Source organism: Dasypus novemcinctus, chromosome 9 (assembly GCF_030445035.2).
Source record: "Dasypus novemcinctus isolate mDasNov1 chromosome 9, mDasNov1.1.hap2, whole genome shotgun sequence".
Taxonomy (NCBI): Eukaryota; Metazoa; Chordata; class Mammalia; order Cingulata; family Dasypodidae; genus Dasypus; species Dasypus novemcinctus.
The window spans coordinates 100,978,050-100,994,219 of NC_080681.1; the positions used below are offsets into that span (position 1 = coordinate 100,978,050).

Consider the following 16,170-nt stretch of genomic DNA (forward strand, 5'->3'; position numbering starts at 1 on the left):
AGGGTTTAGCAGACTGATTTTACGTATGGAGTCCAATGTTTTAAAACGAGGTTCTGCCAAGGCCCAATAAATAAAACAGATACAGGTGAGCTTTTCTGATTGAAGCAGGGTGGGGGATTTGGAGTTGTCCCCTCCCTCACCACTCTCAGCAGCCCCTAAGCCACCTTGAGGAACTCCTGGGGCCTGCAGCAACGCTGTAAACCACAGGATAGTAAAGAGAACCAAACTGACAGCCAGGACACCTGATTCCTTGTGGCAAGTTGGTGTTGAGGATAGAAAGGGACTGAGTACCCAGACCTGGTTGAGATTCTTAGACACATGTTCACAAATAGATGATTAACTCAAAGACAATTAACAAATCATATATTACTCTTCCCTTGTGGATAAAACTTGTAGTTCTCCGGTACGTTTTTTTCTCTGCTGTTTAGAATAAAGACCTTTCTGATGAATATTCCTCGGGACTCAGAGACCCAAGTTCAAGCTCCAACTTTGCTATTAACAAACCACATGGCTCAGAGCAAATAATTGAAATGCTCTGAATCTTCCTCTTCATCTTTAAGCCAGGAGAGCAACTTGGGAAATATGACACAAAGCAGGCTTCATTAACTACTATAATAATTATATGATAATTACAGGTGTTTGTCTTCCTGCTTGGTGGCCTTCACTGGATCAACTTCCTGAGCCTACGCCTGAAACACTCCATGTTTTCCAGAGTTCTGTTTTCTGTTCTCCCCTCCCCTCCTCTGCCCTCCCCTCCCCTCTCCTTCCCTCCTCTCCTTTTCTCCATTTCTTCTCCCCGATGTTGCACTGATTTCACTAGAATATACCCCCCTCCATGCTCCAGCCTGAGAATATCCCCAAACACTTTACCTTTATGCACCAGTGATAAAACTCCCACTTATTAAGCTGTTTATACTTGTATAAAGCACTGTACTAGGCGTTTTTCATAATTTATTTATGGGGAAAGTGGCATTAACCATATTTTATGTTTGGCTGAAACTTAGAGTGGTCAGCTAACTCGTCAATGGGCACAAAGCTAGTTGGTTGAGCTGGGACTCAAACCCTAACTCCAAAGGCTTTACCCTACACCTACCTGAAAATTGCACCTGGACATCCTTCAGAGGCAATATATTGGATGGTACCACCCTGAGCCATTCCCCTTCCTCCTTTTTATTTTGATATCATTTTAAACTTACAGAAAAGCTGCAGAAATGTACAAAGATTTACCCAAATTTAAACAACCACTTTTAAGAAGTACATGGATAAAAAGGAAACTTGGAAGGGCTGGCCAAAGAGATAGGACCAAAACCAAGCAGCGTCATGGAAGCCAAAGAATGTGAGTCCGTAGGGTCACATGTCCTCCAAAAGGATCGGGTACAATAAGGAATGAGAAGTAACTATCCAGGTTAAATGGGTCATTCAAGTGAGGAATGCTTAAAGTGACCTCAGGAAGGTGCAGGTGAGGGGGCTGAACACAGGCAAGTGAGAGGACTGACTTGAGCTGAAGGTTCAACTATGATGGTAAACCATGGATCTGTGGAATTACCATGGTTCTCCTGGCAACCCCCAGGATTAGGATAGAGAAGGTGGATGGTAGAATTGGTCAAAGGCAGGCATTTCACCAAGCAGATCTGAGAGTGTCTGAGGGAAATGAAGATATTGATGAGTGGTCTTGCAGTCCAGACTGGATAGTGAAAGAAAAAATGGCTAAGAGTAGTCCAACAGACAGGAGGAAATGTGAGAGCCAGTGGGCTGGAGGAACAACAGGTACATATGGACTGACATCACTTGGCTGGGATCTTAGGAGGTGGTGGAAGGAATGGAATGACTGAGTTTAAGATCTCAGAGATGGATATCCCTGGTTCTCAGGATAGCAGTGCCTTGGGTGTGGCCACAGACATGGTTGCCCTTGAGATTGTGAGAGGGCAGGGAGCTAGATTCTCACAAGTAGAAGAGGCTATCCCTCTGTCAGAACAGGAGGGAAGAAGATTAGCACATAAGCAGGTAGGTTTGTGGATTTGGGTGGTTAGAGAAATTGTGTGCCTGCTAGATGACTTGTTTCTTCCACAAAGAGTGAGGCAAGGACAACAACCGAGAGTAAGGGGAGCAGTGGCAAGAAAAAGAGTAAGAGGCCCAAGGGGCATGCAGGAGGCATGAAGGAGCTTTGAGCAGAGGGAGAGAGGGAACTTAATAGAACTCAATGGCAAGACCACTGGGCAATATCTAGTATCCTTTTGAGATGCGTAATCATGAAGTTTTAGTGACATCCATCTTCCAACTTTCTCCAGCAATGCTCAGCTTTTGTAGGGGCAAGTATGGAGAATGTAGACAGAGGGATTCATCCACAAGTGATGTTTTCTAGGCAATTGGTTTACAAAAGGGATTAGGGAGGATTTGCAAGAAAATGATCATAATGATGGACCTTGGGATTTAAGTTGGGTAAGTACAGAAGAGAAGGCAGGAGGAGGCTGATGGGTGGCAGGTTCAAGAAGAGTTCCTGTGTAGGTTCAGTAAAGGTTTGTAGCAAGAAATAATAGAGGATAGGAGATGGAACACCACTGGAAGGGGCTGCAGAAGAAGCAGTGGCCAGAGGTGGAGGAGACAGTCTTCAATCAAGACAGACGTTAGAGCAGGAGGTTCTGAAAGATGTTGCAGCTATGGGTAGGGATCTGTTGGCCTTAGAATCGGTGGAGGAGAGGTGGTTCCAGAGGACTAGGGAGAGGGTGGGGAAAGAAGGTCAGTGATAGAAGAAGCAAGGGGAGGCAGCAAGGAACACTGTGGGAATAAGATTTGGGGAGAAGGTAGGAGACGAGAAGAATTTGCATCTGGAGCATTTGCCTCTTTGGTGCAAAGTGGCTTTAGTGTCAGAACTTGCTACAGGTCCAGATGGGATTCTGTCTGCCATTATGTGGTGTAATGATGTCTAGAGGAAAAGGGAGTGGCTGGTTGTGGAGCTCAGGCATGGCAGACTGCAGAGTAGTCTCCCCTGAAAGCTAGCCAAAAGAGCAATTTGTGGGAAAGGCAACTAGAGAAACATAAAGATGTGTTCACTCATTTATTCAGACATTTTCTGAGCACCCACCAATTGCCAGCTGGTGTGGGTTGCAGCAATAAGCTATCTATCTGTTGGTGAGAACACAGGATCTGGCTGCCCAGGGAGAAGTCTGTCTGCCTGCAGACCCCCCGACCTTGCCCATAGAGCAGAAAAATAAAATAACTAATGCTCCATTCTGAACCCATTTAAAGGCACTCCATGCTAATGAGCTGCAGATTGTAATGTTATAATTAAACCCTTCTAAGCCCTTAAAGTGGTAAATGCCTTTTTGACTTGTTCTCTCTACCTCCAGCACGTCTCAACAGGCTGCAAATGTCATCTAATTCTTAGAAACAAGTACAGGATAAATAGAGTCTGAATCTGAGAGCTTTGGGCAGGAAAACTTGACTTTATAGAAGAGGTGTAAGATGGTCCTGATGGAGATTTGTAAGGATTTCCTGCAGGGTTAGTGTTCTGAGTCCACAAGTCCTCTTTGCAAAGGTGGGATGGTATGGTGTTTGGAATGATCTTTCTCTAATTTGTTTAGTAGTGTCGTCAGTCTCAAGTGAACAGGGCATTGGGATTCTGATGGTCCTTTACTGAATATTGACCATGCCCCAGGCCCTGGACTGAGGTTGCCCATCCATCATCTCATATCCTTCCATCCTCAGCACACCTCCATGGAGCCATATCACCAGCACCTTTGTACAGATGAAAAAGCAGCATCAGAGAGTTTTGGTAACTTGCTCAGATTTACACAACCAGTAAAAGGATTTAAACCCAGGGGGCTAAGCTGGTAAACCCCAAAGCCTGCATTTTCTGCACCCTGCCAACTGCCTTCAGATTCAGGTATATCAATGACAATGTGTGAATGGAAGTGTTTCTCAGCCAGAATAAAGGAGCGATTAGATGCATACCAGGGGCATGGAGGAGAGGGTGCCCCTAGAGATTTGTTCAAACTTGATTCAACTGATAGTTGAGGTCAGGACAGGGCGAAGCAAATCCTGCAGGCACAGGACTGGAGTGAGCCAAGGAACGTCCTTGTGGAAGATTGTGAGACAGCAGAGACGAGGGAGCACTTCTCGTCCATTGGCCCCCTACAAATAACTGCCAACACTCGCTGTGCTCTCTCATACCTGTTTACATCCCTATTTCCTCCACTTGCCTGTGGCCCTTCATGGAAGAGGGTTTCTGTCGTAGACATTTTTCTCTCCCCACACTCCGCCTGCCCCATAATAAGCACTCAATAAATGTTGGAATGAGTGAGTACAAGAATGAGTGTATGAAACGAGAAGAGATTAATTATCTCCAGGAGCTGTGGAACCTTCTGGGAAGGGTTTCCTGGGAAAGGTTTATCATGGCCTTGTCCATGCGGAAAGGAGCCTGAGGATATTTTGCCCCATCAGAGGAAACCAGGTTTGACACCACTTTCATTTTATATACTTAGGCTTGTAGAATTTGCTCACTTTTTCTTTACTGTTAGGCACTTTGCCTACAATTAGGATAAATTGCCATGTGGGCAGCAACAGAACAGGCTCATAGAACTCTTCATTAAAATAGCTGAGCACTAACATTGAAGAATGAAGTGGCTAGAACTAAAGAACACTTTTTTAAAGCAAGCAAACACCTAGGTACAATGTAGTACCTTAACTGTTATCAATCGCTACTTAATCTAATTAGTTTAGAAGCTATTTTAAAGAGCTTAATTAGATTAAGCTGTGATTGATAACACTTTATATCTACTTGAGTAGAGCACTTCTTCTAATTCACCTTGAATCTTTATGCCTCCAATCAGAAGCCTGCGTCGGGCATGCGCTGAGTGTGGGGAGGACTTGGACTCAGTCCAGGTGCCCGACACAGGGCTGAGCGGAGGGCCGGGCAGAGTCCTTGGGCATAGATGCACTGAGACCTAATGTGGTGGCCTTGACAAGGACATCCTGAGATTCTACTTGGGAGGACTGGGAAGTCACAGAGGGAGAGTTGAGGGCTTGCAGGACCTGGAGAGAGGTCAGAGTCCTAGCCAAGCAGACTTGAGTCCAGAGCAGGGCTTAACGGTTCTGGTGACCTGGAGGGGAAATGGGAAAAGCACAATGAGCAGAGCAAGGGATGTGCGCCTTAGCAGGTCCTTAGGTGCCTGAAATGCCCTCCACCCACCAGCTTTAGGTCAGTGTGAGTAGTTCCAGCCCACACCCTGTGGTGGGAAAACTGCTCCTTCACAGTGGGGTCAGGGTCAGGGAAGGGGTTGTATCAATCAGGGTTCTCCAGATTTATTATAAGGAATTGACTCGCATGATTGGGGGTGGGCAGTGGGCAGGCAAGTCCAAGTTCCACACAACAGTTTGGAGGCTGGAATTCAGGAGGGAGTGATGATGGACAGTTTTCATCCAAGTCTATAAGGGAGCCAGGAAGGACTGAAAGGTGTCTCGAAGCAGAATTCCTTCTGATTCTTGAAACCCTCAGTTCTCACTTTTAAGAGCTCCAAATGATTGGATGAGGCCCACCCACATTACAGTGGGATGTCTCCTTTACTTAAATTCAACTGATTGTAGATGCTGATTCCACCTACAAAATAATGCCACAGTATCAACTAGGCCAGTATTTGACCAAACAAGTGGGCACCAAGTGGACCCGGAAAATTAACCATCCCAGGGGTGATTGTTTAGCCTGCCTGCGGAAAGTCATCATTGCCTACAGAGCAACAGGACAGGGCATGTAGGGATTGCCCCTACCCCAGTGCTCCAGGGACTCTGACCCTCTGAGCCTACTGAGTACTGGGGGAAGGGCACAGGAAGCAAAAGGTTATGTCTGCTGTGAGGCTGTACAAACTTCAGTCTCTTCTGGGAAGGAGGTGAGAGGTGTGGAGGAGAGGTGGACCTGGTCTAGACTAAAAGGCTTCTCTCTCATATCTCTGCAGCTCGGATGTGTGATGCCCACCTTCGAGGCCCCTCGGGCATCATCACCTCCCCCAACTTCCCCATTCAGTATGACAACAATGCACACTGTGTGTGGGTCATCACAGCACTTAACCCCGCCAAGGTAAGGCTCACTGGGAGCGGGAGATGGTAGCCTATGGGCAGGTCTGGGTTGGGGGCAGCTGGGGCCAAGAGGCTTCAAACCCAGTCTTGGTTATGGTAGATTCTCTGCAGACAATTCCTCAAAATTGTTTTTATTAAATATAAAGTAGTTAAAAAGCATATTTATAAAATTAAAAGTAATACATAAAGAACATCAATGCAACCATCATCCAGGTACTATCTCCCAGCTTAAGAAAAAAAATCAGTTACCTTTCTGATGCATGTCCCTCACCAATCTCATTCCATTCCCAGCACCCTCAAGGGTAACCATTTACCTCATTTTGTGTTTATCATCTATAGTTAGTCTGAAGTGTGTCTCCCTAAAATACATTGTTTAGTATGTCAGCATTTGAACTTTATACAAATGTCATCATGTTGTATATATTCTTCATCAACTTCACTTAAAATTCTGTTCCTAAAATTTACCTGTCATGTGCATGTAGTTTTACATTGCTGAATACATCTTCTCATATGTTTATTTCCCATTTTGGGTTTGTTTGTTTTTTTTCCGTGAAGTGATTTTTTTCTCTCTCAGAAATTTTTCAATTTAGCTTGTCAAAATGTCCCAAACAACCTGTTAACATTTTTATTGTAATTATATCAAAACCATAGCTCAATGGGAGAAGAAATGTTGTCTTTAAGATAGTACCTCTTCCAATCTGTGAATGTGATATCTCTCTATTTAATCCTTCTTTATCGTCTTTCAATAAAACTGCATAATTTTTTCCCATGACAGATCTTGTACTCTTTTAAATATATTTACTCCTAGATATTTTATATTTACTGTTGCTGTTATAAATCCTATCTTTTTTTTAATCTTATCTTTTTTAAACTGCATTTTCTACCTGTGTCTAGCTGGTGTTTAAAATGCAATTGATTTTTATCTTTTGATTTTTGTATATAACAACTCTTCTAATAATTTATCTGTGAATTCTTTGGGATTTTTCATATTGACATTCATCACCTACAAAGAATGATAGATTTATTTCTTCCTTTCCAATCCTTATACCTTTATTTCTTTCTTTTTCTAGCCTCAGTGTTTTGGCTAGACCCTCCACTATGATGTTTAATTATTGTGGCAGTGGCAGGCACTTTTGTCATTGTTTTATGTAGAATGTTATTTATTCTTTCACCATTAAGTACGATGTTGGCTGAAGGGTTTTGTTTGTCTGTTTCTTTGTTTTTCAATTTATAGATACTCCCTTTTAGGTGGGGGAAGTTCTGTTCTATTTCCAGTTTGCTAAGATCTTTCATAGCAGGTGGATGTTGAGTTTTATCAAGTACCTTTCTGCATCTATTGATACAATCATATGAATTTTCTTCTTTGTTTCTTTAATGTTATAAACTTCACTGACTGAGTTCACTGTTAAACCAAGGGCCTTGCATTCCTGGGATAAACCAGGTCAACTAGTATTACAATTTGTTTACATGCCTATATTTGATTTGCTATTATTTCATTTAATAATTTACATCTGTCTTATTATTGAGATTGGCCTGTCATTTTTTTTCATGTTAACCTTGCCAGATTTTTGTGTCAAGATGTTGCTGGCCTCATAAAATTACTTGGAGCATTTGCTCTGTTTCTGTCCTTTGGACTTATTAGTGGAAGACTGGAATAACTTATACCTTGAAAGTGTGATAGAACTTTTAGTAAAACTGTCTCGGTCTGGTGTTTTCTTTGCTGGAAGATTTTAATCTATAAATTTAATGCCTTTAATGAAGAAAGGGCTATTTAGGTTGGTGGTCTTTTTATTCTTTAGTCCGTTTCACCAAGGTTTCAAATTCATTGTATTTAAATTTGTACAAACTATCTCTTATTATATTTTTAATCCCTGCTCTTGCTGTATTTCTGTTCCCTTTTTCATTTCTAATTTTGTGTCTTCTGTTTTTTTATCCAGATTGCCAGAAGTTTTCACATTAGTCTTTTCAAAGAGCCAACTTTTGGCTTTGTTAATACTCCTTTTAATCTATTTCATCAATTTCTAGCTCATCAATTTCTGTTTCATCAGTTTCTGCTCTCATCTTTATTACTTCCTTCTTTTACACTTGGGTTTGCTCTTTTGCTCATTTTCTAGATCTTTATTGATGGTTAGTTCATTATTTTACAGTCTTACTTAAGCATCAAAGGCTATAAATTTCACTGTATGGATGGCTTTGGCTACTTTCCTACATATTTTTATATGTAGCATTTCTGTTATAGTATAGTTCTGGATATTTTCTCATTTCTTTTCTTTCATCTTTCAACAATGAGTTATTTAGAAACATTTCTTAATTTGCAAACAAAGGATTCATCTTACTATGTTTTTGTTACTGGTTCCAAAGCTTATAGTCAGAGAACATGATCTATATTTGAATTGTATGAAATTTGTTGAGACATGCCCTGTGGGCCATAACTGGTCATTTTTCATACATCTTCTGTGTGTGCTTGAAAAAAAACAGTATTTTGCAATTGTTGTGCTCTAATATATCCAAGCTTGTTAATTATGTTTATATCTTTTATATCCTCATTGATTCTTTTTTGTCTTCTTGGTCAATCAACTGCAGAAAGAGGAATATTAAAATCTTTCACTATGATGATCGGTTTTTCTAGTATTCCTTAAAGTTCTGTTGATTTTGGATCAACAGAACTTTAAACTTTGAGAGTGTTTTATTAGAATATGCAAGTTGAGAATTATTTATCTCCCTGATGAATTAAACTTTTTAAAAATCACTATATAAATGACTCTTCATATCTAGTAATGTTTTTTACTTAAAGTTTTTTTTCCTGAGCTATTCTATCAGTTTTATTTTGTATTTTAATAAATCTTTTCTAGTCTCTTACTTTCAACCTTTCTGCTTTCTTATGTTTTAAATGTGTTTTTTATATAGCTGGATTTTCTTAAAATCCAGTGTGATAAAGGAGTGGATGTAGCTCAAGTGATTGAGAGCCTGATTCCCATTTATGAGGTCCTGGGTTCAAACCCCAGTATCTCCTAAAAAAAAAAAATCCATTGTAACAATCTATCTTTTAACTGGAGAATTTAGACCACTTAAATTGTACAATTTATACCATTTAAACCCTATTCTTTTAGAGTTACCTCAAATACCATAGAAATATTAACGTACATATTTAATAAAGTCTAATGTTAAATAGTAACTTTATGTTCCTCCCAAAAAGTCAGGAAACTTAGAACACTATAATTTTAATTACCTCATCCCTCCAACTCATATATAAAGGTGTCTATATTTTCATTTTATCTTACTTTTTCTCACATCACTGTTATTAATGTTTAATAAAGCTAATGTACATTTCAACTTACATATTTACTGTTCTCAGTCCACATTCCTTCTTACATCAGTTCTTCTTTTTTAAATTATTTTCTTTCTGTCCAAAGTACATACTTTAGAATTTATTTTTATGTTGATTGCAAGTGTTCTTTATTTTCCCTTTGTTTTTGTAAGAACACTGGTATTTACCGGATATTTGATTCTTGGTGTTATTTTTTCTCTGTACATGGGGATATTATTCCAAAGTCTTATAGTTTCAGCTTTTGCTGTCAGTTTATTCTCATTCTTTTATGTGATATCCTCTGGCTGCTTTTATGGTCTTTTCCTTGTCTTTTGTGTTCTGCAGTTACATTATCATATGTCTGGGTGAGGCTGTTTTAGTATCTATAACACTTAAGATTCATGAAGTTTCCTAAATTTATAAATTGTGTTTTTCATCAGTTCAGGAAAACACTTAGCCACTGACCTTTCAACTTTTGCTTTTGCTTCATTCTCTCCCTTTTCTCCTTCTGAAAGTCTGATAAGTCATGTTAATCATTCTCAACCTATCTTCTAAGTTTCTTAACCTCTCTCATCTTTTCTATTTCTCATCCTATTCACTAATTCTCTTTTCAGATGTGTTGAACCTCTGTTAAATCCATTCACTTAAGTTTCTTATTTCACATATTATACTCTTCACATTATGAAGTTCTGCTTGTTTCATTTTCAAATGTCATATTTTAGAGTCTCTTGCTCTAATGATGTTTAGACCCTTTTTTAATTTTCTATATATACAAAACATACCTATTTTATATTCTGTGCCTGCCAATGCCACTCTCTGAAGTCTTTTTAAGGTCAATTGGGTTAGTTGTTTCTTTTCTTTAACTCCCAGAGCCATCTTCCTTTCTTTCTTTTATACTTTTTGACCATGTAGTTGCAATAGTAAACTTTGCCTGTGGTAATTCATTGAGACTTGAGTAGAAGGTGGATTCTTCTAGAAAGGATTGCATTTGTTTCTGCCTAGTACCTGAGGGAGAGCACAACCAGTTGCAAACCTCTACAGACTAAATTCTCAGAATGAAGGGTTTTCAAGCTGCCCTAGTAACATGGAGGCTGCAAACCCTTGTGAGGACTGACTTATAGCCGTGGACTTGCTGGGTAAATTTTCTGTTCCCAGACCACTCAGTGTCATGGTCTTTTACCTCCAGATTCTCACTCCCACTCCTGCTCAGAGAGGGATTGTATCAGGAGAGAAGGAGGAAATTCTACTTTCCCAGTTTTTAAAAATGTCCACAAAATGAAAGCCAACATTACGCTCTTCATTCTTTGGGTCCCTATAGTCACTGTGTTTTGTACTCTGAGTATTCCTTACTAACATGTAAATCATATTTTTCTCTTTTTCCTTTTTAAGTTTCATTCAACATTTTAAAATTGTTTGGGCAATTTTAGCACTGGGGACATAGTGCTAAAAACACTGGAAATATATTTCCTCTACAAAGCATTTTACAAATAAGGAGTCATAATTTATCAAACCATTTGATGATGAACCTAGTCAATGGGAAAAAGATGCTTCACCACATGGGTTGGGGATGGAGGCTAGACCAGGAGAAGGATTTATTACCATGACGTCATTAAGTTCCTCCTTGGAGAATTCTTTCCTGGGCTTTGTTAAACATGCTTATTTTTCTCTTGTAACCTGAAGATGGAGTATAGTGGGAAGTCTAGGGGAGGCCTGAGAATTTTCTGAGAAGCTATTTGATTTACCCCAGAAGGCCTAGCCCAGGCTGGTGTGTGGAGATCATTCCCCCGTTGCCCAGTTCCTGAAGTCAACTTCCTAAAGGCATAGTCTCAGAGTCAAGCTATTCAGAAGGGTGTTCCCAGCATCTCTTATGTTCTTGGCAGCTTCAGGTAGTGCCAAGAGAACCCAGAGGACTGAACAGAGTCCCATCCTGAGACCAAGTGGAAAGAGTGACAGGGACCATCCAGTGTAGGTACAGGTGAAAGTGTAGAAATTTAAAGTCAAAGAGTAAGGAATAGAAACTTCCTCCCTGAAAGCAGCAAGAAAAGCACATGCTGTGTTCCTAACCCTGATCATGGAACTGGCCCACAGGTGAGATACAGATGTATCCAGGCCTGCCTATCCAATTGCTTTCAGCAAAAAGTACTGCCTTTACAAGTGCACAAGTTTTTTGAGATGATCATTCATTCATTGATTGGAGGTATGATCTCTGCCCTTGAGGAATGTGCTCATAGGAGAAAAGTCAGGCATGCAAACACGCAACTAGAGTACAGCTTAAAGAGGTGTCTCCAGAGTGCTATGGGAAAACCAAGGAAGAAGTTGTAACAAAAGGTCAGGAAAGTTTTCACAGAGGTGGCAGGGTCTTAAAGGATATGTAGGCTTAGAAATCACTATCTGAGTGGTCACATGTGCAAAGGCACTAAAGTTTGGATCAGCTTTTTATTTTTTATTTTTTTAAAGATTTATTTATTTATTTATTTAATTTCCCCCCCTCCCCTGGTTGTCTGCTCCTGGTGTCTATTTGCTGCGTCTTGTTTCTTTGTCCGCTTCTGTTGTCGTCAGCGGCACGGGAAGTGTGGGCGGCGCCATTCCTGGGCAGGCTGCACTTTCTTTTCACGCTGGGCGGCTTTCCTCACGGGCGCACTCCTTGCGCGTGGGGCTCCCCCACACGGGGGACACCCTTGCGTGGCACGGCACTCCTTGCGCGCACCAGCGCTGCGCATGGCCAGCTCCACACGGGTCAAGGAAGCCCGGGGTTTGAACCGCGGACCTCCCATATGGTAGACGGACGCCCTAACCACTGGGCCAAAGTCCGTTTCCCAGCTTTTTAGAATTGAACATAATTCAGCATGCCTGAATCGAGATGAGGATGGAAAGGTAAAAAGGATCTAGCTCATGGTATGCTTGGCAAAGAGGTTTGAGTTTTATTCTGATAAAGATTTTTTTAAGGGTAAAAGTGTTAGACTGTTGGTAATGATAATAACGAACTCTTACTGTTTGCTTATTCTGTGCTAAGCACTGAGAAAGCCCTCTATGTTAATGATTTCATTTCAGTCTCTTAAAACATAATGAATTAAGTTTTTGCCTCCCCCCCCCCACCCCCCTGCCTTGTCTGCTTTCTGTGTCCATTCGCTGTGCGTTCTTCTATATCTGTTGTATTCTCATTGTATTCCAATAACCCATCCTGGGACCTTCCAGAGTGGGAGAGAGGTGACCATTTTCTTGCTCCACCCCAGCTTCCTAGTTCATTATGTGTTTTATTGTCTCTTCTCTGTGTCTCTTTTTGTTGCATCATCTTGCTGCATCAGCTCTCCATGTGGGCAGCACCACTCCTAAGCAAACTGCACTCTTGTGCAGTGCACCACTCCTTGCACGGGGGGCACTCCATGTGGGCCAGCTCTCCATACGGGCCAGGAGGCCCCGGGTATTGAACCCTGGACCTCCCATATGGTAAGTGGAAGCTCTATCAGTTGAGCCACATCTGCTTCCCATGAATTAGGTTTTGACAGACCCATTTGATGAATGAAGAAAATGAATCATGGATAGGTTAAACTATCCATGGCATCTTAGCCATAACATATAGCCAATAAGTGGCAAAGGCAGGATTTAAGTCCAGTCTTTCTGGCTCCAATGTCAGTGGACTTCAATAGCTGTGCTATGCTGCTCAATGGAACAAAGTCTCAGAGTAGATGAGCAAGGGTGGGATTCACAACACTGGATTATAGCTTTGGGAAGGATGAGGGCCAATTTCTCTTCTGAACCAAAGTTATAAAATTTAAGTCTAAGGTTTTGAAATATTATTCCGGTAGCACTTTAGAGGGTTGGAGAAGATACTGGAAGGAGGTAGACCACTTAAGAAGCTGAAACAATTAGGTAAGAAAAATGGAGGTACCAAAAAAGGCTTTGGAAATATGGAGGGGGAGAGAGATTTGAAGGAGATTTGGGGGACAGAATGGGTCTTGGTGGTTGATTGGATGTGCAGTTGAGACAGAAGGAGGAGTCTTAGTCAACATTGTATCCCCAGTGCCCAACCCAGTGCCTGGCACATAGTAGGTACTCCATAAATATTTGTTCAATAAGAAAATGATGAGTCAGTGCTTTCAGGGTTGGACAAATGGGGGACTTAAAAAGGAAACACCAGAGGAGAGACATTTTTTGCAGGGACTAAGAGGTAAATATAGCACATTTATTTATTTATTTATTTGTTTGTTTGTTTGTTTGTTTTACTTTATTTTTTATTTTTATTTCTATTGTTTTTATTTTTTTAATGTTACATTAAAAAAAATGAGGTCCCCATATATCTCCTACCCCCCCCTTACCCCACTCCTCCCCCCATAACAACAACCTCTTCCATCATCATGAGACATTCATTGCACTTGGTGAATACATCTCTGAGTACCGCTGCACCTCATGGTCAATTGTCCACACCAAAGCCCACACTCTCCCACAGTCCACCCAGTGGGCCATGGGAGGACATACAATGTCTGGTAACTGTCCCTGCAGCACCACCCAGGACAACTCCAACCCCCAAAAATGCCCCCACATTGCATCTCTTCCTCCCACTCCCTACCCCCAGCAGCCACCATGGCCACTTTCTCCACACCAATGTCACATTTTCTTCGATTACTAATCACAATAGTTCATGAATAGAATATCAGGAAGTCCACTCTAATCCATACTCTATTCCTCCATCCTGTGGACCTTAGAATGGTTATGTCCACTCCACATCTATATCAAGAAGGGGCTTAGATTCCACATGGATGCTGGATGCAATTCTCCTGCTTTCAGTTATAGGCACTCTTGGCTCCCTGGTGTGGTGATGGACATTCTTCACCTCCATGTTAGCTAAGTGGGGTAAGTCCAATAAACCAGAGTGTAGGAGCTGCAAGTCTGTTGAGGCCCAGGGCCTGGCTATCACATGGTCAGTCCAGAGATTCATGTCCCCTGGGTATACACTAAACCCCAGCACCAACTACAGATCCAGTAAAAGTAACAGGAGAGGCTTGTGGACAAGATCACATCTGAGTCCAGCTCCATCACACAGAAACACAAACTCCAAAATAGGGCCAAATGACATGGCACTGAACTCCATCTGCCATGACCATAGAACCTCTGGGTCCTGTTGGATATCTAATGGCATTTGAATGCATTGGTTAGAAACTCTGGATAAATTTGGGTTCAAGAGAGAGATTTGGGTATTATCTCACCAGCCCATGGGCAAGAATGGAAACCTAAGGAATGGGCATCATTTCTTGGAAAGAGTGAGGAGATTAAGGAGATTCAGGGAAACAGACTTGGCCCAGTGGTTAGGGCGTCCGTCTACCACATGGGAGATCCGCAGTTCAAACCCCGGAACTCCTTGACCCGTGTGGAGCTGGCCCATGTGCAGTGCTGGTGCACACAAGGAGTGCTGTGCCACACAGGGGTGTCCCCTACATAGGGGAGCCCTGTGCACAAGGAGTGCACCCCATAAGGAGAGCCGCCCAGCGTAACAGAAAGTGCAGCCTGCCCAAGAATAGTGCCACCCACACAGAGAGCTGACACAACAAAATGACACAACAAAAAGAAACACAGATTCCCGTGCCACTGACAACAGAAGCAGGCAAAGAAGACGACACAGCTAATAGACACAGAGAACAGACAACTGGAGCGGGGGATGGGGGGAGGGAAGAGAAATAAATAAATAGATAAATCTTTAAAAAAAAAAAAAAGGAAGATTCAGAATGCAGCTGGGTATTCATCTGCACTCTTTTAGAATGGGAACAACATCCTAATAGAGGGCAGATGAAAGAAGGGTATCCAGGGAAAGAAAGAGAGAAGCAAACGTGAAAGATAGGATGGGAATTATGATGCACAAGCAGGAGGAACTTCCTAGGTGGCCATGTTTGAAATGACAATGCTGAGAAAGCTCTTTTGGTAAGAACTGAAGAGGAACTATTGGCTTTGGCCTTGGAATAAGACCTTTCAGTGGAGGTATGGGGGCAGAAGCAGATAGCAGTAGGATGAGTAGTAAATGGATGAGAGTTGAGGTCAAGTGTACAGGCAACTCTTCTGAGAAGTTTTAAGAGGAAGTGAAGGAAGGAGTGAGGGCAGCAGCATGTGACAGAGGTAGGGTAGAGAGAAAATTGGGGCTATTTCAAGGTTTTTGTTTGTTGTTTAGAATATTAAAAACTTGAATGTCGTAGTCTGAGGGCAGAGGAAAAAGAGGAAGAGAGTGAATATGTAGGAGAAAGAGGATGGTGAGTGAAGGGAGGTCCTGGGATGAGTGCAGAGAAATGGGATTGAAAGCACAAGAGTTCCCTTTGCAAAGAGGAGGTGGAGAAAGATGATGCCATGAGAAGGAGTTGAGAAATAGAAATACTCTGGTGTTAGAATGACCAGAACGTATATCAAGATACCAGCATTAATTGAGCACCTATAGGCTCTGCATCTCTACACTGTAGGAACAATAAGAACTCACAGTCTAACTGGGAAGGAAGGTTAGGGATTTTTCTCTCCCCAATAAGCCAGAAAGAAAACAAATGAAAATGCCCCATCCATGTTTCTGGAAGGTTGACAGTCTCAGAGCAAAGGGAAAAGAAGTTTCAGAGCCTACTCCTTTTGCAACCTTTCCACACTCGCTTGGATTGGGAATGCCCTTGAGCATTTACACCATCTCAAAACCTGTAGTCAGTCTGCCCAAAATAATTTTCCCCAACCTTGGTTAATCATCAGAAATACCTAGGGAGACTCTAAAAACAGATTCCCATGCTCTTTCCACAAAGACCTGATTCAGTGGGCCTGGGACTGTCAAACTT

General features: G+C 41.8%; 1 protein-coding gene across 1 annotated transcript in view; it reads left to right on the forward strand.

Moving 5' to 3' along the window:
* The window catches only part of CSMD2 (CUB and Sushi multiple domains 2), a 671,930-nt gene that overhangs the window by 354,814 nt on the left and 300,946 nt on the right, over positions 1-16,170 (forward strand). The window contains exon 10 of the mRNA XM_058303940.2: positions 5,949-6,070. Coding sequence (XP_058159923.1) covers positions 5,949-6,070 — 122 coding nt within the window. The remainder of the gene's footprint in view (positions 1-5,948; positions 6,071-16,170) is intronic.